The 27812-nt window shown below is 42.2% G+C and overlaps 1 protein-coding gene and 1 non-coding gene across 3 annotated transcripts; one reads left to right on the top strand and one right to left on the bottom strand.

The window, feature by feature from the left end:
• Positions 1 to 27621, top strand: adam2 (ADAM metallopeptidase domain 2). Of its 2 annotated transcripts, none has more exons than XM_016997084.2 (21): positions 1 to 294; positions 3263 to 3342; positions 4929 to 4990; positions 6463 to 6541; positions 7333 to 7409; positions 12192 to 12381; positions 13303 to 13368; positions 13549 to 13620; positions 14194 to 14360; positions 14713 to 14794; positions 15644 to 15780; positions 16810 to 17008; positions 17216 to 17305; positions 18763 to 18958; positions 19830 to 19938; positions 20846 to 21029; positions 22380 to 22460; positions 23863 to 23980; positions 25978 to 26137; positions 27272 to 27316; positions 27481 to 27621. In XM_016997084.2, exons 1-21 carry the CDS (start codon positions 216 to 218, stop codon positions 27500 to 27502), a joined length of 2295 nt encoding a protein of 764 aa, XP_016852573.2. In that variant the 5' UTR covers positions 1 to 215; the 3' UTR covers positions 27503 to 27621. The 2 variants fall into 2 exon arrangements, with proteins under 2 accessions (XP_016852573.2, XP_062817546.1); XM_062961476.1 differs by having other exon boundaries at positions 246 to 846.
• Positions 25604 to 25684, bottom strand: mir9576 (microRNA mir-9576). Its single transcript, NR_163055.1, has one exon. It is a non-coding gene; the product is annotated as a microRNA mir-9576 (primary transcript).
• Positions 27622 to 27812: the final 191 nt, after the last annotated feature.

Below are 27812 nucleotides of genomic sequence, written 5' to 3'. Positions count from 1 at the left end.
TCTTTCTCCTTCCTTTTATCTACTTTTCCTTCTCATCCTTTTTCACCTTCTCTTCCTCCTCTTCCTATCTTGCTTTCTCTCTCCCTTTCTCCTCTCTTTTCCTTCCTTCCTCTCTTCCCTCCTTCTCCCCCTCCTCCTCCTCCTTCACCTTCGTTCCAGAGGCCGGACCGTTGAGGGTGGCGCCCGAGGCGGAGGCGCCCAACCGCCGCAGAGCCATGAGGCGAGGGCGCGGCTTCGCAGGCCTCTTCCCCTTCCTCCTCCTCCTCTTCCTGGGCTGCTTCTTCAGAGGCCTCGGTGAGGGAGAGATTCCTCCCTCGGAAGCCTTTCATGGTTTTGCCTGTTCCCATTGCCCTCGGAAAGCCCTCATGGGGAGCTGTGTAGGCCTTCGAAACGCTTTGGACTACAACTCCCAGAATCCCAAGCTATTCGCTAAGCTGTCCGAGGCTTCTGGGAGTTGAAGTCCTAAAGTGCTGAGGGCCCTAAGCTTGAGAAGACATTCATACACATGCTTGGATTGTGTGCCTTTTCTCTCCTAGGACTATATAAAATCCATATTAGACTGGATTATATGGCAGTGTGGCCTCAGAAAACCCACTTCAAAGCAGACATTGTGGATTATCTGCCTTGATATTCCAGGTTATATGGCAGTGTGGAAGGGCCCTGAGTCCACACTGCCATATAATCCAGTTTAATGTGGGTTTTATACAGTCCTAAAATCCAGAAAAGGGAGAAGTCTGGAAAAGCCTCATCTTCACGGCCGTACTCGCAGGAACACCTCAGCAAGCGAGAGTCCAAAAGTGGCAGGCTAAAACCCGGAACCTATTCAAACAATGTAGTCCAGTAAAGGTAAAGGTTTCCCCTGACGTTAAGTCCAGTTGTGACCGACTCTGGGGGTTGGTGCTCAGCAAGCGAGAGTCCAAAAGTGGCAGGCTAAAACCCGGAACCTATTCAAACAATGTAGTCCGGTAAAGGTAAAAGTAAAGGTTTTCCCCTGACGTTAAGTCCAGTCGTGACCGACTCTGGGGGTTGGTGCTCAGCAAGTGGGAGTCCAAAAGTGGCAGGCTAAAATCCGACCTATTCATACAATGTAGTCCAGTAAAGGTAAAGGTTTCTCCTGACATTAAGTCCAGTCGTGACCGACTCTCGGGGTTGGTGCTCAGCAAGCGAGAGTCCAAAAGTGGCAGGCTAAAACCCGGAACCTATTCAAACAACATAGTCCAGTAAAGGTAAAGGTTTCTCCTGACATTAAGTCCAGTCGTGACCGACTCTCGGGGTTGGTGCTCAGCAAGCGAGAGTCCAAAAGTGGCAGGCTAAAACCCGGAACCTATTCAAACAACATAGTCCAGTAAAGGTAAAGGTTTCTCCTGACATTAAGTCCAGTCGTGACCGACTCTCGGGGTTGGTGCTCAGCAAGCGAGAGTCCAAAAGTGGCAGGCTAAAACCCGACCTATTCATACAATGTAGTCCAGTAAAGGTAGAGGTTTTTCCTGACGTTAAGTCCAGTCGTGACCGACTCTCGGGGTTGGTGCTCAGCAAGCGAGAGTCCAAAAGTGGCAGGCTAAAATCCGACCTATTCATACAATGTAGTCCAGTAAAGGTTTCTCCTGACATTAAGTCCAGTTGTGACCGACTCTCGGGGTTGGTGCTCAGCAAGCGAGAGTCCAAAAGTGGCAGGCTAAAACCCGACCTATTCATAGAATGTAGTCCAGTAAAGGTAGAGGTTTTTCCTGACGTTAAGTCCAGTCGTGACCGACTCTCGGGGTTGGTGCTCAGCAAGCGAGAGTCCAAAAGTGGCAGGCTAAAACCCGACCTATTCATAGAATGTAGTCCAGTAAAGGTAAAGGTTTCTCCTGACATTAAGTCCAGTCGTGACCGACTCTCGGGGTTGGTGCTCAGCAAGCGAGAGTCCAAAAGTGGCAGGCTAAAACCCGGAACCTATTCAAACAACATAGTCCAGTAAAGGTAAAGGTTTCTCCTGACATTAAGTCCAGTCGTGACCGACTCTCGGGGTTGGTGCTCAGCAAGCGAGAGTCCAAAAGTGGCAGGCTAAAACCCGGAACCTATTCAAACAACATAGTCCAGTAAAGGTAAAGGTTTCTCCTGACATTAAGTCCAGTCGTGACCGACTCTCGGGGTTGGTGCTCAGCAAGCGAGAGTCCAAAAGTGGCAGGCTAAAACCCGACCTATTCATAGAATGTAGTCCAGTAAAGGTAGAGGTTTTTCCTGACGTTAAGTCCAGTCGTGACCGACTCTCGGGGTTGGTGCTCAGCAAGTGAGAGTCCAAAAGTGGCAGGCTAAAACCCGGAACCTATTCAAACAATGTAGTCCAGTAAAGCTAAAGATAAAGGCTTCCCCTGACGTTAAGTCCAGTCGTGTCCGACTCTGGGGGTTGGTGCTCATCTCCATTTCTAAGCCGAAGAGCCGGTGTTGTCCGTAGACGTCTCCAAGGTCATGTGGCCATTGGCATGACTGCATGGAGCGCCGTTACCTTCCCGCCGGAGCGGTACCTATTGATCTACTCACATTTGCATGTTTTCGAACTGCTAGGTTGGCAGGAGCTGGGGCTAACAGTGGGAGCACATTCCGCTCCCAGGATTTGAACCTGGGACCTTTTGGTCCGCAAGTTCAGCAGCTCAGCGCTTTAACACACTGTGCCACCAGTAGTCCAATTGATGTCCTTTTGCATCTGCACTGTGGTATTAATGCTGTTCGATAGCACTTGAACTGCCATGGCTCAAGGCTATGGAGTTCTGGGAGTTGTAGTTCTTTGAGGAAGCAGGATCTTTCAGCAGAGAAGGCTGAAGACCTTGTAGGACTACAGTTCCCAAGAAACCATAACAATTACAATGGCATCAAACTGCATTCATTCCATCCTTTTATGTATTGAAATGTCGCACTTACAAAGGCTCTTTCCCTTCTACACTGCCATATAAAATCCAGATTATCTACTTTGGATTATATAGCAGTGTAGACTCATATAATCCAGTTCAAAGCAGATACTGTGGATTATCTGATTTGATAATCTGGATTATATGGCAGTGTAGAAGGGGCCCTATATGACCCAGACCGTATATTTCTTATATGGTCTTTCTTATATGATCCAGACCATACATTTTGTGGCATAAGGCTGCAAAAAGCTTATAACATGAATGAATCGGGTTCTAGGGTATCCTAAAAGTCCTAAAAAACAAATTTTAAAAGTCAATTTCCGTAGATTTTTAAAAATTGTTCAATAACAGTTGTTATTGTCTTTTCTCTGTAGATTGTCAGACGTTTTTGCATATCACGTATCCCCAGAAAGTCCTTTCCAACCAAACCGAAGACGACTTTGAAGAAGATGAGGTACAGTATATCGAAATGTAATTATTTGGAGCTTTGTTTTCCGGAATAATTACTTCATTTCAAACAGAGTGTTTAAAATGTTTATGCAGTAGATGAGGAATGCAACACAGTGGCCAGAATCCAGGATACATTTTTCCTCTCGCGTTTATGGTTTTGAGTTTTGCACATTTGATGACACCATGTAACAAAATTTATTTCTGTTCCTGAAAGTCTTGTTTACTGTTTAATTGTGAGGTCCTTCCGTTGAAAGTACAGTAGAGTCTTGCTTATCCAACCTTTACTTATCCGTTCTGTATTATCCAACACAGTCTGCCTTTTAGTAGTCAATGTTTTTATAGTCAATGTTTTCGATATATTGAGATGTTTTGGTACTAAATTCGTAAATACAGTAATTACCATGTATTGAACTGCTTTTTTCTGTCAATCTATATATATAAAAGAGTGATGGTATCATGGCAGCGGACAAAACAACAAAAGTAAACACCCCACAACCTCGAAAATTGACATCACAACCCCTCATCCATGTCTCTAGGTTGATACAACAAAAAGAAAAGAAAAATAAAGTCCTAATTAGAGGGAGAGGAATAATTGTTTTTATCCCATTGCTGCCAGTTAGAAGGCTAACCTCCGCTCACTTGGTCTCCTAGCAACCCACTCAGCCCAGGGGACCCTTTACCTTAACTACCACCAATTCCTCAATACTTTATTTCCCATACCACCATACTTTGCCACAGCAACGCGTGGCTGGGCACAGCTAGTCTATATATATAAAAGAGTGATGGAATCCTGGCGACCGCCAAAACAACAAAACTAAACACCCCACAACCTCGAAAATTGACAACAGAACCCATTATCCATGCCTCTAGGTTGAAACAACAAAAAGAAAAGAAAAATAAAGTCCTAATTAGAGGGAGAGGAATAATTGTTTTTATCCAATTGCTGCCAGTTAGAATGCTAAGCTCCGCCCACTTGGTCTCCTAGCAACCCACTCACCCAGGGGACAGGCAGAGTTAGGCCTCACTTAGGCCTCTTCCACACTGCCTATAAAATACAGATTATCAGATTTTAACTGGATTAGATGGCAGTGTAGACTCAAGGCCCTTCCAAACAGGTATATAACCCATTTATAATCTTATATTATCTGCTTTAACTGGATTATCTGGACTCCACACCTTTACCCTTTACCTTAACTACCACCAATTCCTCAATACTTTATTTCCCATACCATCATACTTCGCCACAGCAACACGTGGCCGGGCACAGCTAGTTTGTTATATAAAACATGAGGTATTGGTGCTTAATTTGTAAAATCATAACGTAATTTGACATTTAATAGGTTTTTCCTTAATCCCTCCTTATTATCCAACATTTTCACTTATCCAATGTTCTGCCAGCCCGTTTATGTCGGATTAGCGAGACTCTACTGTATTTGTAAACATCATCTATTCACCATCAAAATCTTTACTGCTGCTTCCACCATCCCAAAACAAAAGGACAAAGGAGAGGAGGGTTCATGTGTTGCGCAGAAATGTAGTTTTACCATCCTGATGAGTGCCTTTATTTGTCTTTGGTCCTGAATGTTACAGAGCAAACAGACGTATATCATCACGATCAATAAGAAGCCGTACACGGTTCACCTGATGCAACAGTGAGTGATCATCTATGTTCTTTTTTATTTGTCTAAAGACAGATTAGGATTGTTTGGTAGCTGGCCAAGGCTTTAAGGTACCTTCTTTTATCTTCATTTTCCTGACAAACAGCTTGAAAGATATTTCATATGTTATTAACAATAATAATAAACACTGCCATATAAAATCATTTGAACTGGATTATATGGCAGTGTAGACTCATATAGGAGCCCCCGGTGGTGCAGTGTGTTAAAGCGCTGAGCTGCTGAACTTGCAGACAGAAAGGTTGAAGGTTCGAATCTGGGGAGCGGAGTGAGCGCCCGCTGTTAGCTCCAGCTTCTGCCAACCTAGCAGTTTGAAAACATGCAAAATGTGAGTAGATGAATATTTATTTATTTATTTATTACAATATTTATATCCCGCCCTTCTCACCCAACAGGGGACTCAGGGCGGCTTACAATTAAACACATATATAAAAATTATACAGTGCAATGTATTAACTTACATCAGTATTCATAAAAACATTATAAAATACAGGTAGGCGTGTTCAGTTCAAAAAACTGGGTCTGTCGATTGAGTTCAGCGTACATGATAATAGTTAACGCTGCCAATTATTATTCAAAAGGTACCGCTCCGGCAGGAAGGTAACGGCGTTCCATGCAGTCATGCCGGCCACATGATCTTGGAGATGTCTATGGACAATGCTGGCTCTTTGGCTTAAAAATGTAGATGAGCACCAACCCCCAGAGTCGGACACGACTGGACGTAATGTCAGGGGAAACCTTTACCTTTATCTTTAGACTCATATAGTCTACTTCAAAGCAGATAATGTGGACTATTGTCTTTGATAATCTGGATTATATGGCAAGGTAGAAGGGGCCACAATTTTCTGATGCATAGTAGGGGAGCAGGCCCCCTTCTAGACTGCCACATAATCCAGATTATCAAAGCAGATAATCCACATTATCTGCTTTGAATTTGGGCCCCTTCTACACTGCCCTTATATCCCAGGATCTGATCCCAAATTATCTGCTTCTCCCAGATTGTATGGCAGCGGAGATTCATATAATCCAGTTCAAATCAGATAACCTGTGATCAGATTCTGGGATATAGGGACAGTGTAGAGGGGGGGGCTGGATTATATGAGTCTACACTGCCATATAATCCAGTTCAAAGGCGATAATCTGGATTTTATATGGCAGTGGAGCAGGGGCCTCAAAGGAGGAAAATGTAGGGAACCCTGCCTTATCACAAAATTCATTTATCATGATGATAGATAGGTTACTCTTCGCCTTTTCTTTTAATGCTATCAATGCATTTTGGCTGCATCTACCTATTTTAGTACTGTACGTTGCTGATGGGCAAGCCCAGCCTCCACAATCTTTGTAGAGTTTTTCTATTTAACTTTTACTTACATCCCAGGGAGGTTTGTCCTTTTGTGTAGTTGAATGTCCAATTTGCGGAAATGCCGTTTTGTTATGCTTGTTCACAGAATGTTTTTGCCCAACGACTTCATGGTTTACACCTACAACAGAGGGGGCTTTGTACACCCCAGTCTCCCACATATTCAGGTAAAGAGTTCTTTGTTTCCTTTTTCTTGTAATTTGAATTTTGTATACTGTTCAACTGTGAATAAAACAGGTGTATTCTTTTCATCTCCAAAATCAGTTTGCAAAAAATATTATAGTATACAGTAACTATAAATAATAATAACAATAATAATAATAGGTTGCGGTGAGTTTTTCGGGCTGTATGACCATTTTCCAAAAGCGTTCTCTCCTGAAGTTTCACCCACATCCTTGGCAAGCATCCTCAGAGGTTGTGAGATCTGTTGTATCTTTCTATCTATACACAGTTTTACTGTATGTGTGGGTAAGTGTGTATGTTTTGTATGTCTTGCATGTTTTGATATGGTCAAAATTGACTAATCAATAAAGAGTTGTTGTTGAAACTAGTAAAGTGGGGTTTATATATCTGTGGAATGTCCAAGGTGGGAGAAAGAACATGGAAGGACCTGGAAATGCTATTTTTAAAAAAGAAATTGTTCTGGCGAAATAAAGCTTTAGAAACCTGGGCAATTTTTAAAAATTCGCAATGTCTTCCAGTACCAGAAAAATCACAGATATCATACCATGATTCTGTGGATCATGATCTAAAAATGGGGTGCCACAGTTCTTGGCTTGCCTCAAGGGAGCAGGAAGGTCCAAAGAGTTTCTGGAAAGGATATGAATTTCCAAAAGGTCCAAATGAATGAGCTTTTCAATTTAAAAACACTGTATGTAAGACAAGTTAGCAGATAATCTCAAGAAAGTGTTCTAAATTGAATTGTTTATTCTCCCCCCCCCCCCCCCAATATTTGTAGAGAGAATGCTTCTATCGAGGGCACATCGAAGGCATCCCCAACTCAGTTGTTATACTCAGCACCTGTTCTGGGCTCAGGTAAGAGAACTGAGCTTGGGCCAGTTGCCCATCTAGTCTGGTTTCTATAAGATTGCAATTCTGACGTCTGTAATGGAATGTTCAGGAAAAGTGAAGTGCTCTGCAACTGGGATTTGTGTGTTCCCATTCCTAATGTCTGATTTATGTTCATTCATTCTCTGGCACAGAAACTAGCCTGTTAGCCTAATGTGGAAAGGCATTGTTGACAAAGGGTGACATATATCACATTAGAGGATAAGCAAGTGAAGGTAACACTACATATTCTCATATACGCCGGAAACTGGACAGGGGGTGCGTCCCTGTTGGTTCTCTTGGACTTCTTCGATACCATAGACCAGTGATTCCCAAAGTGGGCACTACTGCCCCCCGGTGGGCACTGGAGCGATCCAGGGGGGCGGTGATGATACCTATTAGGACACAGGGCGGGGCCAAAGGAAGGGCGGGGCCTCTTCCTGAGTGCTGGAGACAGGGCTGAGCACCTGAGGCACCTGTTAGGACACACAGGGGGCGGAGCTAGAGTGGGTGTGGCTTCTTCCCAAGAGCCTGATACAGGGCTAAGAATCTTCTATATCTCTCCTGAGGCTCTTGCTGGGACACAGAGGGCGGGGCTGGGGTGGGGGCGGGGCCTCCTTCCAAGAGCCCAAGACAGGGCTGAGCATCTATACCTCTCTTAAGAGGCCTTTTAGAACTAAAGGGCGGGGCTGGGGTGGGGGCGGGGCCTCCTTCCAAGAGCCCAAGACAGGGCTGAGCATCTATACCTCTCCTAAGAGGCCTTTTAGAACTAAAGGGCGGGGCTAGGGGTGGGGGTGGGGCCTCCTTCCAAGAGCCCAAGACAGGGCTGAGCATCTATACCTCTCCTAAGAGGCCTTTTAGAACTAAAGGGCGGGGCTGGGGTGGGGGCGGGGCCTCCTTCCAAGAGCCCAAGACAGGGCTGAGCATCTATACCTCTCCTAAGAGGCCTTTTAGAACTAAAGGGCGGGGCTGGGGTGGGGGCGGGGCCTCCTTCCAAGAGCCCAAGACAGGGCTGAGCATCTATACCTCTCCTAAGAGGCCTTTTAGAACTAAAGGGCGGGGCTAGGGGTGGGGGTGGGGCCTCCTTCCAAGAGCCCAAGACAGGGCTGAGCATCTATACCTCTCCTAAGAGGCCTTTTAGAACTAAAGGGCGGGGCTGGGGTGGGGGCGGGGCCTCCTTCCAAGAGCCCAAGACAGGGCTGAGCATCTATACCTCTCCTAAGAGGCCTTTTAGAACTAAAGGGCGGGGCTGGGGTGGGGGCGGGGCCTCCTTCCAAGACCCCAAGACAGGGCTGAGCATCTATACCTCTCCTAAGAGGCCTTTTAGAACTAAAGGGCGGGGCTGGGGTGGGGGCGGGGCCTCCTTCCAAGAGCCCAAGACAGGGCTGAGCATCTATACCTCTCCTAAGAGGCCTTTTAGAACTAAAGGGCGGGGCTGGGGTGGGGGCGGGGCCTCCTTCCAAGAGCCCAAGACAGGGCTGAGCATCTATACCTCTCTTAAGAGGCCTTTTAGAACTAAAGGGCGGGGCTGGGGTGGGGGCGGGGCCTCCTTCCAAGAGCCCAAGACAGGGCTGAGCATCTATACCTCTCCTAAGAGGCCTTTTAGAACTAAAGGGCGGGGCTGGGGTGGGGGCGGGGCCTCCTTCCAAGAACCCAAGACAGGGCTGAGCATCTATACCTCTGCTAAGAGGCCTTTTAGAACTAAAGGGCGGGGCTGGGGTGGGGGCGGGGCCTCCTTCCAAGAGCCCAAGACAGGGCTGAGCATCTATACCTCTCCTAAGAGGCCTTTTAGAACTAAAGGGCGGGGCTGGGGTGGGGGCGGGGCCTCCTTCCAAGAGCCCAAGACAGGGCTGAGCATCTATACCTCTCCTAAGAGGCCTTTTAGAACTAAAGGGCGGGGCTGGGGTGGGGGCGGGGCCTCCTTCCAAGAGCCCGAGACAGGGCTGAGCCTCTATACCTCTCCTGAGAGGCCTTTTAGGACTAAAGGGCGGGGCTAGGGGTGAGGGCGAGCAGGGCCATAGCCAGAAAAAAAATTCGGGAGGGGTTTTGAAAATTTTGGGGGGGATTGAACCCCTGACCCACCCGCCCCCCGGGTTCAGACCTGTCAATATCTGCTTGAGATAGTGCCTGGAGGGACTCTTAATTTTTTTGCATCTCATAGACTTAGCATGGGGATTTGGTTAACCAGTTAAAATTCATGAGTAAACCAGGTTTTTTTTTTAACTTGAAAAATTTTTTGGGGGGGGTTGAACCCCTAAACCCCCCCCCTCCGCTACAGGCCTGGGGGCGAGGCCTCTTCCCAAGAGCACGAGACAGGGGCAGGGTATAGAGGTTCAGCCCCATCAGGCACTTGGGAAGAGGCCCCGCCCCCTCCTCTAGCCCCACCCCCTGTGTCCTGGCAGGCGCCGCAGGACAGGGATAGAAGCTCAGCCCTGCCTCAGAGCTCATAACTCCGCCCATCCCCGTCCTGGCCGCCCATTTGTGGCCCCGCCCACATCCCCTCGCAGCCCTGCATCTTGGACTAGGGGAGAGGCTCAGACCCGCCCTCTTGAGCAGGAGCCACACCCACCCCTCTAAGTCACGCCCCCCTTTCTAGGGGGCACTGAGTCATATTTTTTTCTGGAAAGGGAGCAGCAGGGCAAATAAGTTTGGGAACCACTGCCGTAGACTGTGGTATCCTTCTGGGACACCTTGTGGGAATGGGGCTTGGAGGTACTGTTCTGCAGTGGCTCCGGTCCTTCCTGGAAGGTCATTCCCAGAAGGTGTTGCTGGGGGACACCTGCTCAGCCCCACATCCATTGTTTTGTGAGGTCCCGCAGGGCTCAGTATTATCCCCCATGTTGTTTAACATCTACTATGAAGCCGTTGGGAGAGATCATCTGGAATTTTGGAGTTCAATGTCATCTGTACGCAGATGCTGTTCAACTCTATCCTCCTTTCCCCCTGCTTCTAAGGAGGCTGTTCAGGTCCTGAACTGGTGCTTGGCAGCTGTGATGGTCTGGATGAGGGCAAACAAATTGAAAATGAATCCGTACAAGACAGAGGTACTCCTGGTCAGTTGGAAGGCCAAACAGGGTATAGGGTTACAGCCTGTGTTGGACGGGCTTACACTCCCTCTAAATACACAAGTTCGCATCTTGGGAGTTCTTCTGGACTCACTGCTGAGCGTGCAACCCCAGGTCTTGGTGGTGGACAGGGGGGCTTTTGCACAATTAAAACTTGTGTGCAAGTTGTGCCCGTACCTTGGGAAGTCAGACTTGGCCACGGTGGTGCATGCTCTTGTTACATACTGAATAGACTACTGCAATGTGTTGTATGTGGGGTTGCCTTTGAAGACTGTTCAGAAGCTTCAAATGGTCCAACGGGCGGCAGCAAAGTTCCTCACTGGAGCGGGATACAGGGAGCTGAGCACCATTGGCTGCCAGTCTGTGACTGAGCACAATTCAAAGTGCTGGCTTTAGTCTATAAAGCCCTAAACCAGGGGTCCCCAAACTTTTTAAACAGAGGGCCAGTTCATGGTCCCTCAGATCGTTGGAGGGCCGGACTATCGTTTTTAAAAAAAACTATGAACAAATTCCCATGCACACTGCACATATCTTATTTTGAAGTAAAAAACAAAACAAAATGGGAACAAATACAGCCTCAATGTTAATAATAATCATAATTATAATAAAAATAATAAAGAGGGTTGGAAGAGACCCCTTGGGCCATTTAGTCCAACCCCCTTCTACCTTTCTGCACTAAAAGCACAAGCAAAGCACCCCTAACAGATGGCCACCCAGCCTCAATGTTGTTAATAACAACAACAACAATATATCACACAGTCCTAAATGCTTGGGAAGTGTTCGACTTGAGATTTTGTGATACAAAATCCAGCATATATATCTCGTTTGCTGTGTTATACTGTGTCCTTCTGTCAATAATAATAATAATAATAATAATAATAATAATAATAATAATATAATAATAATAATAATAATAATAATAATAATAAAGAGGGTTGGAAGAGATCTCTTGGGCCATTTAGTCCAACCCCCTCCTGCCTTTGTGCACCAAAAGCACTAGCAAAGCATCCCTTAATAATTAATAATTAAATAAATAATAATTAAAATACCTTTTTAAACAAGCAAAGCTTTGGAAGGTGTGCACCAGGTGAGGGAGGAGGTGCTGCACGTGCCTTCCTTGGTGGAGGAGGAGGGAGCCACTGCTGCGGGGGCCGGATAAATGGCTTTGATGGGCCACATGTGGCCTCCGGGCCTTAGTTTGGGGACCCCTGCCCTAAACAGTTCTGGCCCAGCTTACCTGTCCAAACATATCTTCCTCTTTGATCCATCTCAGAGGTTAAGATCTTCTGGGGAGGCCCTGCTCTCCGTCCCGCCTCCTTCACAGGTACGATTGGTGGGGACGAGACACAAAGCCTTCTCAGTGGTGGCCCCTCTGCTGTGGAACTCCCTCCCCAATGCAAAAATGGGTTTTGTGAGAAGTAGAGCAGACCCATGTCTGGGCTCATGGGCACACGTAAGAGCTTCTATCTATCATCATCAACCCGCAACAAAAGCAAGGATTGCACTTGAATCGTAAGAAGACAAAACTAATGATTACAGATGATTTACAATATTTTAAAGTGAGGGGTTGGAGAAATGTGGAGAATATGGAGCATGATAAAAGACAGAAATGAGATGGGGTTAGGGTGTCATAGTTAGGTCAGGGACTAGGAATGGCCAGAAAGTCACTGTATTTTTACTGGAGCTTTTCCTTCCTGTCTTCCAGAGGATTGCTGCAGTTTGAAAATGTCAGCTATGGAATAGAGCACTTGCAGTCCTCCAGTACCTTTGAACACCTAATTTATCAACTGAGCAACAAAAACCTCAACAGCCCGCTTTGGACAGAAAGCTTCTCTCCTTTGGAGGGACCAGTAGGGGATGGCGGTGTGTCTTATAAGCTACTTTCCGATACTAAAGTTAGTCCTTAACCTTTTTGTCTTTTGGGAATGATTGCAGTTACTAGTAACTTATCTATTAACTATGTTTTTTGATTTTGGATATTTGTCCACACCTGAATCCATTAATAATAGTGAACCTCTATTTTGAGTATACCTGGGCCATAATCATACCATACACACTGGAAAACCTGGAGAGGTCAACTAAAACTTCTGGGAGGGAATATTCTTTGAAGCTTTGGTACATAAAACTATGGATATTGAGTCTGTGGATAAGTGGCATGCATTGCCTTGAAACCTGATAAAGTACTTGAATTATATCTGACTGATACTAGGAATTTATGTCAATGATAATAATAATAATAATAATAATAATAAAACTTTATTTATACCCCGCCACCATCTCCCCAATGGGGACTCGGGGCGGCTTACATGGGGCCATGCCCAAGACAATACAATATAACCATAACATAATACAATTAAATAATACATTACATAAAATAAACAGTACAACATAAGATCGAAACAGCAATATAACAAGAGCGGGCCGCATGAACACTACATTTAAAAACTAGATTAAAAATTAAAACTCTGGGTGAGAAAGGGATCAGAATAAAAACCTCGGGGGACGGGACATCAGATAGTGAACCAGTCTAGAGGGTAAATATTGGGGGGGAGTAGCATAGAACATTTACTCTCCGAAAGCACACCGGAAGAGCCATGTTTTTAAATCTTTCCTGAAGGCTAAAAGGGTGGGGGCTTGCCTGATTTCAATGGGCAGCGAGTTCCACAAGCGAGGGGCCACCGCAGAAAAGGCCCTCTCCCTTGTTCCTACAAGGCGGGCCTGAGATATAGGTAGTGGCGACACTTTTTGGACATTCTGAAAAGTCCATATGATTACAGATATGATTTCTTAGACTGATTTATCACGTCTCTCCTCAGCCACTATCAGAAGTCACCAAAACGTTCAGATATATAGAACTGTATGCTGTTCTGGACAAGCATTTGGTAAGTGTCTATTCGTCAAAAGTTATTCATTTTACTGTGGTAGGTGTGATGTGGATACCAATTTAAATTAATTTGGCTTCAGATCCATGCCTTTTAAATGTGTGTCAAGGTTTGGGTGGTGGGAATATACAGTTTAAAACAACTTGTATCATTTTTCTCATGAAAAATGTTCTTTTCCAGTATAACTATATGGGTGGAAATCGTGATGATGTCACACAGAACATGGCACAGCTTATTGGTTTTGTCAATGGTGTAAGTTACAGTTTTATTCTTTCCCCATTTGAAGTAATACAAGCCATTTGGATTTCTTAATTCCGCAGTTGTTTTTCTGCCTGGAAAACATCTGCCAGGAATGTATATACACAGGTCTTCCAGTATGACTGGAGGAAGTTGCCCATAGAGTCACACTGGGGGACCTAAAGATTCCTGGAGAGAACATTTCAAATCAAATCTGTCAACAATCAAATCCACAAAATTCACAAACATAGATGCAGAGGGATGGCTGTAGTTTGCATTCAGTGGGACTGCCCTTCCTTTCTGAGACTTGAAGGCATGACTGTGCTTCGGTGTAACACTAAACGTCTCCAAGGCAGATATGATAAAAAAAAAATCTAGGTAACTCGAGTCCTTAAATCAGTGGTTCTCAGCCTATGAGTCCCCAGATGTTTTGGCCTTCAATGCCCAGAAATCCTAACAGCGGGTAAATTAGCTAGGTTTTCTGGGAGTTGTAGGCCATAGGTTGAGAAACACTGCCTTAAATAATATTACTACCTTAATTGAAACAGATTTGAGATTTATTTCTCCCCACCCACAATATCTTTTTAGATATTTTCCGAGATCAACATAACAATCGTTCTCTCTTCACTGGAATTCTGGACGGACCATAATAAAATCAACACGTCCGGAGAGCCTGATGAGTTGCTACGGAGGTTCTTACAGTGGAAGAATTCATATCTCGTCCTGCGGCCTCACGATCTGGCGTTTCTGTTTGTGTAAGAAGTATAGAATACAGAAAGCAGCAATTAGTGGGAAAGAAGAAGGATATGTTGATATATAGATGGTCTGCCTGAAAAAGTGCAAAAGTGCCCGAACTACACAGCACTAGATCAATTCTCCCTAGGATCTGCTGACTTCCACAATCTATACATGCATGACGTGGTTGAAATGTTTGCAGTTTCTTTCATCACTCAGTTCTAGCGCTGATGACCACAGAAACTGAGACAAGGAAGGAAGGGTCTATATCATGATACAGAGAGTGGAGAAAGTGTCAATAGTTTGGAATGTGATTTAGAGACATAGTATTGCCTTCTGTATATAACCTCCACTTCCATCCGTGTGCTTTAGTTACAGGGAGAAGCCTAATTATGTCGGAGCGACATTCACAGGAAAGCTGTGCCTCCGGAATTACGACGCAGGGGTTGCTCTGGTGCGGATTCACCAATTGAGTCTCTTTTTAGAGAAGGATATAAATAAGAATAGTCATAATAATAGTCATTGTCGTCATCATCATCAGGCTGACTAAGAGTGCATCTACGTTGCAGAAATAATGTAGTTTGGCACTACTTTATAACCATTGAGAGCCCCCGATGGTGCAGTGTGTTAAAACGCTGAGCTGCTGAACTTGCGGGCCAAAAAATGGTCGCAAATTCAAATTCGGGGAGCGGAGTGAGCACCCTCTGTTAGCCCCAGCTTCTGCCAACCTAGCAGTTCAAAAACATGCAAATGTGAGTAGATCGATAGATACCGCTCCGGTGGGAAGGTAACGGCGCTCCATGCACTCATGCCGGCCACATGACCTTGGAGGTGTTTACAGACAATGCCGGCTCTTTGGCTTAGAAATGGAGATGAGCACCAACCGCCAGAGTCGGTCACGACTGGACTTAATGTCAGGGGAAAACCTTATACCTTATAACTACTGTGCCTCAATTTTATGGGGTCTTGGGAGTTTTAGCTTGGTGATGTACCAGCCCTCTTTGCCAGAGAATAATAAAGGCCTTGTCAATCGATGACTTCTATGATTCCATAACATTTAACCTGTTTTTCATCTCATGTTCATGTCAATATTGTTCCCCTATATTGTGCCAACATACCCTTAAGATACAGAATTTCCATCTCACTTTTTTGAGGTGTTATAAAAACAAAACATTCCTTTGTGTAGAGTAATGAAAATATACACTCTTCTGCCTTGCAGCAGAAACAAGGACACACCAAGCCCATCATTTATCATTAGCTGGTTGGGATGAAATGATTGAGTTCATGCTCCGCTTTCTTCTAGTATCAAAAGTCAATTACGATGGAGACGTTTTCGGTCATCCTGGCACAACTGCTGGGCCTCAACTTGGGGATGGAATATGACGACGGGAAAAAATGTCGGTGTCCAGGAGTCATCTGTATTATGAACACAGGAGCAGTGTGAGCCTTTTAATTTTTTATCATTTGTCAAAGCTCATTCAGGTGAGAAAGGCAGGATAGAAACAGTTGGAAGCGCAGTCATATCTTATTGCTATTAATAGAGGGGTGAGAAGGGGCAGTGGGTTGTCTTGTGTTGTCTTTCATGTTTATAAATGACTTAGATAATGCAAATGACATCAAATAAGGGAGAAGAAGACAGAGACCCCATGTACACTGCTACATAATGCAGTTTATTTTGGAAAGGAGTGACCTTTTAGCGATCATAACCTTTTGGGAAACCAGAAATCTTTATAGCCTTTTGGAAACATGACCCTTTTGCAGATTAATTGGTATCCACACTGTTTGGAATAATCACAACCCTTTTGTAAAGTATGATCTTCCTGAGAAGAGTGAAATACTTGTTTGAGCAAATCTTCTCCTTAGTGGTAAATATCCACTAGTATTAATGCAAGGCAAGTTAGGTTTCTCAGTTGTTAGACTGATATACCTGGTTATATCTCTGAACTGTTAGGAACAAAGATATGTCAATGCACAAAATATATAGCAAATCTTCAGAAGTGTTACTTCTTACAGAAAAATGTAAAAAAAAGTAGAGCAGAAAATGAGACAAAGATATACCATCCATATACAGTAGAGTCTCACTCATCCAAGCCTCGCTTATCCAAGCTTCTGGATTATCCAAGCCATTTTTGTAGTCATTTTTTTCAATATATCATGATATTTTGGTGCTAAATTCGTAAATACAGTAATTACAACATAACATTACTGCGTATTGAACTACTTTTTCTGTCAAATTTGTTGTATAACATGATGTTTTGGTGCTTAATTTGTAAAATCATAACCCAATTTGATGTTTAATAGGCTTTTCCTTAATCCCTTCTTATTATCCAAGATACTCGTTTATCCAAGCTTCTGCTGGCCCATTTAGGTTGGATAAGTGAGACTCTACTGTATATGAAAACCTACAGTAGAGACCAGATTCTGGAATTTAACCAAACCAAGCCATTTTAAAATGCATATTTATTTCAGGCATTCCAACGGCGTCAGAACCTTTAGCAGCTGCAGCATTGAAGACTTCCAAAACTTCATCAAGTTCAAAGGAGCCCCTTGCCTTTCAAACAGGCCCAATTTGCAATTGTACTACAAAAGGGAAAATGAAAAAGGCATTTCCGTTTGTGGAAATGGGATTCTGGAACACGGAGAGAAGTGTGATTGTGGTTCGCCTGAGGTCAGTAGCTTGCTGGCTTGAACTGATATCCTGATACAGTCTTGTGCAATTGAGGGATATTTTTCCCTCCTGTTTTTAGTTTATAGTATAAATCCCTGATTCAGTAGCGAAGACTTTGTGCTGAAGCACTCTCAGGATCCCAGCTTTGTATTCCTTCTTTCGTTGAGCGTGCCAAGCAATTTCATGCCCAATGTGTTGTGTTTTCAGGCCTGTAAGTACAGTAAGTGTTGTACCAGCTCATGCACCTTTCAGCGGGGAGCTGTGTGCAGTAGTGAATTATGCTGCGAAGACTGTAAGGTAAGAAGTTAATTGGGAATGGTTTAGGGGCCTCTTGTAAGATCATTGGCAGATGATTTGCACTGACCTGAAAGGAAGGAAAGGCCAATTTTGAGGGTTCTTGGCATCCACGTTTAATAAATAATAAAATAAAACTTTATTTATATACTGCTCTATCTCCCTGAAGGGACTCAGGGCCGTTTCCAACATTAGTGCAAAACAACATACAATAACTTAACACAGCAAAATAAATCATGGGTTTTATAGTCTCAAATTGACACAAACAAGCACGTGTGTACACATGAAATCAAACATTCATTTCTCTTTTTCTGTATGTCTGAATTTTCCTTCTCACATTTTAGCACCTCTGTGTCTTTTCTGTTCCATAAGCAGTTCCTTTGTTCCCAAACAATCCCTTTGTTTCCTTTTTTATTTTGTAAACAATTCCTGCTCATTCTGCTTATTTTCTTCCCTCTCCCATCCTCTCTCTGGTCAGCCTGATCTCTTCTGAGTTGTTTCTGTAAGGCTTAAGAAAGAGAATTGTGGGAGTTGAAGCACAAAACACCTGGAGGGTTGAAGTTTGTAGTTTCTCTTAACCTTCTCTTCTGCTCTTTAAGCCACTCCTCATAGGAAGGCAGTTTGAATAGCTTCAGTTGCTTTGAAAGTGGCCCCCAATTGCTTCTGCAGCTGCCTATGTGCTCTTCCACCAAGCGATGGTCCGTCCCCATTAGGAATATCTTCATTCATTCATTCATTCATTCATTTCATTTACAGTGTTTATATTCCGCCCTTCTCACCCCGAAGGGGACTAAGGGCAGATCACAATGCACACATACACAGCAAACATTCAATGCCGTTTTTAGACAAACAGGATAGACAGACAAATAGAGGTACAGTAGAGTCTCGCTTATCCAAGCCTCGCTTATCCAAGCCATTTTTGTTGTCAATGTTTTCAATATATCGTGATATTTCGGTGCTAAATTCGTAAATACAGAAATTACAACATAACATTACTGCTTATTGAACTACTTTTCCTGTCAAATTTGTTGTATAACATGATGTTTTGGTGTTTAATTTGTAAAATCATAACCTAATTTGATGTTTAATAGACTTTTCCTTAATCCCTCCTTATTATCCAAGATATTCGCTTATCCAAGCTTCTGCCGGCCCGTTTAGCTTGGATAAGTGAGTCTACTGTATTTCAGCATTTTCCATCTTCGGCGCCTGGAGGATATGTTCAGTTCCGGCCACAGGGGTGCTGTTGCTCCATCCGCTATAAGAATGATTGCAGAGGTTTTCCTCCTTGTTCTTTGATCGCCGGCATTTTTACGGTGTCGTAAAATATCTCCCCACTTTTTTCTCTACTCACAGCTTTGCTGTTTTGGAACTGCTTAGGTGGACAGTGAGTGAACAGTTGGATGCTCAATCCAACTCAGGCTTTGAACTGCCAACCTTCTTGTTTCTCTTTTTCACCGTAGTTTAAGCCAAGAAATGCAATATGTAGGCTAGCGAACGACAAATGCGACTTCCCTGAGTACTGCAATGGGAGCTCGGCGTCTTGTCCGACTGACGTTTACGTCCAGAATGGTTACAAGTGTGGCTCTGACACGGGGTTCTGTTTTGGTGGAATGTGTCAGTCGGCAGATATTCACTGCCAGGATATCTTCGGTAAAAGTAAGACACCGGGTATTGATTTTACTGCTTTTGTTGTTTCTCTTGCCGCTTGACTCTCACCAGTTTAAAAAAATACCAAGCAAATGCCTCTCTTCTGGGGCTACACTATGGATGTGAATGCATGTGTGTGCCCACATGTATTTAGGGAAGGTTAAAGATAAATCTATATATATAAAAGGGTAATGAAATTTCGGCCTAGGACAAAACAACAAAACTACACATCCCAGAAGCACTAAACTTGGCAGCACAACCCCTCATCCATGCCTCTACGTTCATACAACAAAATGAAAAGAAAAATAAAGTCCTAATTAGAGGGAGAGGAATAATTGTTTTTATCCAATTGCTGCCAGTTAGAAGGCTAAGCTCTGCCCACTTGGTCTCCTAGCAACCCACTCAGCTCAGAGGACAGGCAGAGTTAGGCCTCACTTAGGCCTCTTCCACACTGCCTATAAAATACAGATTATCTTATTTTAATTGGATTATATGGCAGTGTAGACTCAAGACCCTTCCACGCAGCTATATTACCCATTCCTAATGGACTTAATGTCAAGGGAAAACCTTTACCCTTTACCTTAACTACCACCAAGGCCTCAATACTTTATTTCCCATACCACCATACTTCGCCACAGCAACACGTGGCCGGGCACAGCTAGTATTATATAATAGAGTGTTCCTGGGACTATTTAGATTAGGTATGAGCAAACTTTGGCCCTCCAGGTGTATTGGACTTCAACTCCCACAATCCCTAACAGCCGGTAGGCTGTTAGGGATTGTGAGAGTTGAAGTCCAATACACCTGGAGGGCCGAAGTTTGCCCATGCCTGATATAGATATATATATTTTTTAACACATGCCTATTTCAATATTTACAGGCTCAAGAAATGCTCCAGCTGCATGCTACGAAGAGATCAACAGCCAGGCAGATAGATTTGGACATTGTGGGACGGATCCCAAAATGGGATTTAAGGCTTGCACTCCTCCGTATGAAATAAATATATTCAGGGGAGGAAAAGGGAGGGGGGAAAAGGCGTGAGCATCTTTTGTGGCAGAATCTCTATATTAAGGAGGAAACTCTTCACGGAGTTTCTCTTACCAAATGGAAGCAACCAGTATTTCTAGCAAGATTTGCAATTTTTAAAACCCATCGTGCAAAATGAGTACATAGAGTCTCACTTATCCAAGACTCGCTTATCCAAGGTTCAGGATTAGCCAATGCATTTTTGTAGTCAATGTTTTCAATATATCGTGATATTTTGGTGCTAAATTCATAAATACAGTAATTACAACATAACATTACTGCGTATTGAACTACTTTTCTGTCAAATTAGTTGTATAACATGATGTTTTGGTGCTGAATTTGTAAAACCATAACCTTACTTGATGTTTAATAGGCTTTTCCTTAATCCCTCCTTATTATCCAAGATATTCACTTATCCAAGCTTCTGCCGGCCCGTTTAGCTTGGATAAGTGAGACTCTACTGTAGTTGTTTTGGATGTAAAGTAGCAATTTCTGTGTAGAAAATGCCTTTTGTACGCCCAAGATTCTTTTCCTCAAGGTTTCTTAATTTTTGAAAAGTGTGTTTTTGACATTTTTTTTGGAATATTCTCACATATTCTTTCCCTTCAAGCCACGAAGGAGCCTTTGTGGTAAAAACTGACCAACAGACATACATACCTTGATTTTTGCACATACACACACATATATGTTCGTGCACCATTTTTGTCTTATTTTGTGCCAAAAAATGAATATTTTATATAATATTGACATAGTAATGTAGCCCAGCTGGTCAGTCTGATCTTATAGAGGTAGAAAATATGGTGTTTGTCAAATGTAACCCTTAACCACTTGCAAACAGTGTAATTCACTTTTCTTCTCTGGCTTTGTCAGGGATATCCGATGTGGGAAGTTGATTTGCGTATATCCATACACGGTTCCCTTCACTAAACTGAAAGTCCCGGTCCTGTACACTCCAGTAAAAGATACCATCTGTATATCTTTGGACCTTCAACAGCCGGATGGCTCTCCAGACCCGATGCTGGTGAGAGAAGGCACAAAATGCGGAGCTGACAAGGTAAGAAGGGATGCCATCGGGCCCATCCCAAATGCTAGGGACCAGAGGTATTTTGGGTTTTTTTAATACCCGGTGGCATAGTGTGATAAAGCGCTGCACTGCTGAACTTGCAGACCGAAAGGTCGCAGGTTTGAATCCGGGGAGCGGAGTGAGCTCCCACTATTAGCTCCAGCTTCTGCCAACCTAGCAGTTCTAAAACATGCAAATGTGAGTAGATCATTAGGTATTGCTCCGGCAGGAAGGTAACAGCACTCCATGCAGTCATGCCGGCCACATGACCTTGGAGGTGTCTACGGACAACGCTGGCTCTTTGGCTTAGAAATGGAGATGAGCACCAACCCCAGAGTTGGACACGACTGGGCTTAACGTCAGGGGAAACCTTTATTTATTTATTTATTTATTTACTACATTTATATCCCGCTCTTCTCATCCCGAAGGGGACTCAGAGCGCCTTACAAATCAAATGTACATACAATATATTATTAGCATAGCACAATATAAGCATTAAATTACTATATTGTACTTTATCATTATACTGTAATATTATTAGTAATATTACATGTAATATATAATATATAATTAATATTATTATATTGTATTATTATATTATATTGTATACCCCCAGAGTCAGACATGACTGGACTTAACGTCAGGGGAAACCTTTACCTTTACCTATTGTATTATTATTAGTATAATATTGTATTACATTTACCTTTACAATGAGATATGGGGCCCAAGTCTGAAAATGATAGTAATTTATCCTTCACATACACGTTAACTTTATTTAAGGTAGGCATGGGCCGTCTTTGGGTCTCCTGGAGGGCCAAAGTTGGCCCATGCCTGCCTTAAACGCATAGGCTGAAGATTTTATACAATATTTTTACTATTTTTGTGTATGAAACAAAGCTTGTCTATGCTGAACCATCAAAAATAAAACATCTCATATCTTAACCAAACGCAGTCAATTTAGGATTTCAGAGTATTTCAGATTCTAGAGAAGGGATGTTCAACCTGTACCATCATCCCCATTAATAATGCAAATGCAACTGTGTTACCAATGTATACAGCATTTTTGGAAAAAAGCCTAATTAAAAGGGAAATATTTAGTCAAGTAATTCTTAATTCAAGTAAAAAAAATACACAAGCAACTTTAAAAAGAGAAATAACATTAAAAACTGCGCTTTTTCGTGTCATTTTCAGTTTTAGTTTGAGACAGATTCTCCACTAGAAGATTTATCGCACTTTGGAACAAAGGTCTCAAAGAGCTAGAAATCTTCTAGTACGGAATGATGAGATAAGATTCCAAAAATAGTCTTATAAAAGCTGAGGACTCCCTTTTTAAACTTCCAGGTTTGCATCAAACAAGTATGCGAAAAAGCCAGCATCCTGAAATACGATTGTGATCCTATTAGAAAATGCTCCGGACACGGTGTAAGTAAAAGTGGAATGTTATATTTCCGGCACTAACATTTCAACTGTGGGATCCAGGCATATAGAAGAATGCAGTAGTAGTGTCATTGAGGGGTGAAGTAGAATGAGCATGTGAATAGGAAATCAATATTGTGATTTTGAAAAACGTAATTTATTAGGGAAAATGGTTCAGGACATTCTTCAGGATAGTAAACGGGAATTCCAGATAAGAAACAATCAGAGCCAGCTAACACCTCACAACAAAGGATTGCACTAGGCAGGAAGCAGCCAAGCTTTGAAGCTGCAAGGCTATTCAATGCTAATCAAGGTGATCAGTTGCAACATTCACACTTGCATCAAACAGACAAGAGTTCTTTCTCCTGGACCTTCCACAGATGTATAAACCCCTCTGGCCTAGCTTCCAACAAACCTCAACAATCTCTGAATATGACTGCCATATATGTGGGTGAAACATCAGGAGAGAATACTTCTGGAATATAATAATAATAACTTTATTCTTATAACCCGCTGCCATCTCTCTGAAGGGACTTGGGGTGGCTTACATGGGAACCAAGCCCAGCATAAACAAGGAATTCAAAGTTACTTACCGTATATACTTGACTATAAGCCCACCTGAATATAAGCCGAGGCACCTAATTTTAGCACAAAAAAACTGGGAAAACACTGACTCCAGTATAAGCCGAGGGTGGTAAATTTCAGAAATAAAAATAGATACCAATAAAATTACATTAATTGAGGCATCAGTAGGTTAAAGGTTTTTGAATATTTACATAAAGCTCTAATTTAAGATAAAACTGTCCAACTCTGATCAAATCATTATTCTCATCTTCTTCAATGTAAATGTGCTTATGTATCCTTTTAATAATAATAGAGTAAAATAATACATGTAATAATAATAATAATAATAATAATAATAATAATAATAAATACAGGAAAATAATACAAGTAATAATAAATAGAGTAAAATAATAAATGCATAATAATAACAATAATAATATCAGTGAAATAATAAATGTATTAATAATAACAATAAAAATAGAGTAAAATAAATGTAATAGTAGCAACAATAATAGAGAAAAACAATAAATGTAATAATACCAATAATAATAGAGTAAAATAATAAATGTGCCATATATTCTCGAGTATAAGCTGACCCAAATATAAGCCAACCAAGACCCTCACCCGAGTATAAGCCGAGGGAGGCTTTTTCAGTCTTAAAAAAAGGGCAGAAAAACTAGGCTTATACTCATGTATATACAGTAATTAAAAACATATAACAAATAACAGTATAATGAACAGCCATTTGAATATGGCCATACAGCCTGCAAAACTCAGCAAGCCAGTGATTCCGGCCATGACAGCCTTCGACAACACATTGATAAGAATGCTCTTTTCTCCTCAGCTGTGCAACAACAAAAAGAACTGCCACTGCGATCGAGGATGGTCCCCCCCAAATTGCAAAACTAAAGGAAGTCCCATGGGAGGAAGCGTGGACAGCGGGCTTCGCATTTTGTCACCTGGTAAGTCAGCTGTACCGATTTAACAAAGCCACAAGGAGCAAACAAGTCCCCATTGCAATAATTCTTCAGAATCCGGACCCACCTTTTATTCCACTTTTGACTCTGGAACATTTATCTTTACAGCGTCTATTAAACTCAAAATAGAGTAAGATTTGATCGTTCACATCTTTTATTACAATATTCCCCCCAGGAATCTTTAGGTCCTCCAATTGATCATGGACTCATGCTGGAGGACTTAGCGATTCCTAGAGTGAGCATTGGGAGCAGCGGCGGCGCAATGGGTTAAAAACCCTTGTGCCGTCTGAACTGCTGACCTAAAGGTTGAGTTGCTGACCTGAAGGTTGTCGGTTCGAATCTGCGAGACGAGGTGACCTCCCGTCTGTCAGTTCTAGCTTGCTGGGACATGAGAGAAACCTCCCAAAAACAGGATGGTAACACATCCAGGTATCCCCTGAGCAACGTCCTTGCAGATGGACAATTCTCTCACACCTGAAGCAACTTGGAATATGTTCTCATGTCGCTTCTGACATGATTTAAAAAAAAGAGTGAACATTACTCTAGGATTCTGTAAATCCTCTATTAAAATTGGCAGAAGTTGACCATAGGATTGTGCTGGAGAAATTAAAGATGAAAAAAGATGGAAAAAAAGCATTTTGGGGGTGATGAGGGCCAGGCTGCTGTGCAACAACAATTGAGGGTGGGATTCGGGGGTGGGGTGGGGGTGGCGGGAATGGTGAGCTTTAAATGTAATTTTAATAATACAGTAGAGTCTCACTTATCCAACATAAACGGACCGGCAGAATGTTGGATAAGCGAATATGTTGTATAATAAGGAGGGATTAAGGAAAAGCCTATTAAACATCAAGTTAGATTATGATTTTACAAATTAAGCACCAAAACATCATGTTATACCACAAATTTGACAGAAAAAGTAGTTCAATATGCAGTAATGCTACGTAGTAATTACTGTATTTATGAATTTAGCACCAAAATATCACGATGTATTGAAAACATTGACTACAAAAATGTTTTGGATAATCCAGAACGTTGGATAAGTGAATGTTGGATAAGGGAGACTCTACTGTATTTAAACTGTATTTTAACTTATATCCATATAGTTAATTGCTTTAAAATATTTTATAATTGCCATGTTTTAATTTTTTTTAGGTCATGTCATATTATTGTGAACCACCTTGAGTCCTTATGGCAGTGGTTCTCAATCTGGGGTCCCCAGATGTTTTGGCCGTCAACTGCCAGAAACAACTAGTAAACTGCCTGGGATTTCTGGGAGTTTTAGGCCAGAACACCTGGGGACCCACAGGTTGAGAACTACTGCCTTAAATAATTGTTATCAGGAAATTTTAGATTTTTAAACCTATTTTACATATTTACTAGCTGTGCCTGGCCACGCATTGCTGTGGCTAGGACTTTATTTTTCTTTTCTTTTTGTTGTATGGACGTAGAGGCGTGGATGAGAAGTTGTGCTGTCAATTTTCGAGGTTGTGGGGCGTTTAGTTTAGTTGTTTTGTCCGGTGCCGGGATTCCATTACCCTTTTATATATACTGTATAGATATACTCTCAATCATGTAAAAAATTCTTAGGTGGAAAGGGGTCGTGGTGGGAAAAGAAACCTTCCTCTACATTGCCATATAAAATCAAAACAGATAATCTGGATTATATGGCAGTGTAGAAGGAACCTGGGATGGCATCTATTCATAGAAACCCATGGGTAACTGGGAACCCCAAAGTATAGCCCTCGAAGCCTCCCAGTTTTTTCCCCAGGAGACTTTTCACCTCTGAAATGATTTAAAACAAGGCTCCAAGTCTCCCCCATATCTGAAATATTGGGGAAAGCCGGAAAATTGGCTAAAATTGGGCAGTTTTAACACAGGGCGTGATGAGAGGTTTGGATGTACTAGTGTGATCCCACAGGAATGATTAAGAAAAGTTTCAAAGCGCTAAAGCCAACCTGCTGTGCCATGTATTTCCATTCTAGAGCTTTCGGAAAGGGCCGCCGAAGACAACATGCGGACTTGGGTGCTGCTGAGCATCTTTCTTTTTCTGCCCGTCATCATTTTGTTGGCCATTTTGCTTATCAAGTGGAAGCGAATCAGCGACTACTGCACAGAATTTGATGGCTCAGAGGGTGAAACCGAGTAAGTACTGTATATACTCGAGTATAAGCCGGCCCGAATATAAGCCGAGGCACCTAATTTTACCACAAAAAAACTGGGAAAACATTGACTCCAGTATAAGCCAAGGGTGGTAAATTTCAGAAATAAAAACAGATACCAATAAAATTACATTACTTGAGGCATCAGTAGGTTACATGTTTTTTGAATAGAGTAGAGTCTCACTTATCCAAGCCTCGCTTATCCAAGCCTCTGGATAATCCAAGCCATTTTTGTAGTCAATGTTTTCAATATATCGTACTTTTTTGGTGCTAAAGTCGTAAATACAGTAATTACAGCATAACATTACTGCATATTGAACTACTTTTTCTGTCAAGTTAGTTGTATAACATGATGTTTTGGTGCTTAATTTGTAAAATCATAACCTAATTTGATGTTTAATAGGCTTTTCCTTAATCCCTCCTTATTATCCAAGATATTAGCTTATCCAAGCTTCTGCCGGCCCGTTTAGCTTGGATAAGTGAGACTCTACTGTATTTACATAAAGCTCAAATTTAAGATAAGACTGACCAACTCTGATTATATCATTATTCTCATCTTCTTCAATGTAAATGTGCTTTAATAATAATAGAGTAAAATAATACATGTAATAATAATAGAGTAAAATAATAAATGTAATAATAGTAAGAAGATCAGAGTGAAATAATAAATGTAATAATAATAATAATAACAATAATAATAAATAGAGTAAAATAAATGTAATAGTAGCAACAATAATAGAGAAAAATAATAAATGTAATAATACCAATAATAATAGAGAAAAATAATAAATGTACCATATATTCTTGAGTATAAGCCGACCCAAATATAAGCCAACCAGGACCCTCACCCGAGTATAAGCTGAGGGGGGCTTTTTCAGTCTTAAAAAAGGGTTGAAAAACTAGGCTTATACTCGAGTATATACAGTAAATAAGATGCGTCTCAAGTGGCCCAATTTGGAGACAGACGAGACCTTGAATACTTCAGAGACCTTTTGGTTAAATCTGCTTTCTGCCCATGATTTGAAAAATCGAATATAATATGATACATTTTAAAAATCTTTTATAATTTTTTTTATATAAGTGTGTTCTAAATCTCTTAATTCCCCTCACATTCTAGATCTTATTCGAGATCCGACATATCAAGTGTGTCTGGCAAATTAAGGTAACTTTCCAGTCATTTGAAACCAATAACCTGCTTTTTAATAAAGGGAGGAAGGAAGGAAGGATCAACTGTTTGGCTGCTGATTGTTCTAGCTTTATTTCTTTAATATCTTGTATTTGTCTCCCCCTTTACAAACTTTCCTGCTTTCTTTTCTTCGAAACCAGCACTCAGACGGATCAATTGTGACCCAAACTGGACTCGGCTCCTGCTGTGCAGGGAAGAGAAGGAGGCAGCCAAGACCACGCCATGCGTCTGCAGTGCCCTATTTCTTGTCGATACTTAATAAAGGATTGTTTGCATAGAAAGGGCAGTGTTGTTCCTAAATCTGCTTCCATTACTTCCCTCAAGTGGTCTTGTTAACATCTGACCATTCATAATAATGTATAGATATTGCTTTCTGTACCTTTTAATATTACATTCTCATAATACAGTAGAGTCTAAATATAGAAATAGAATCATTAGGTTAAAATACCCAAATAAGAGGGACCTAGTAGAA

The sequence above is a fragment of the Anolis carolinensis genome, unplaced genomic scaffold, assembly GCF_035594765.1.
Source record: "Anolis carolinensis isolate JA03-04 unplaced genomic scaffold, rAnoCar3.1.pri scaffold_8, whole genome shotgun sequence".
Taxonomy (NCBI): domain Eukaryota; kingdom Metazoa; phylum Chordata; class Lepidosauria; order Squamata; family Dactyloidae; genus Anolis; species Anolis carolinensis.
Note: the sequence above shows the minus strand (reverse complement) of the source record. Positions and strands in the feature narration are given on the sequence as shown.

Excerpts from the sequence above, each read along its gene's own strand:
- adam2 (XM_016997084.2), top strand. The coding sequence starts at position 216 with ATGAGGCGAGGGCGCGGCTTCGCAGGCCTCTTCCCCTTCCTCCTCCTC. Across the intron at positions 14,795-15,643 it reads ACGACGCAGGGGTTGCTCTG|TATCAAAAGTCAATTACGAT; the intron begins GTGCGGATTCAC and ends GCTTTCTTCTAG. Across the intron at positions 26,138-27,271 it reads GGCTCAGAGGGTGAAACCGA|ATCTTATTCGAGATCCGACA; the intron begins GTAAGTACTGTA and ends CTCACATTCTAG.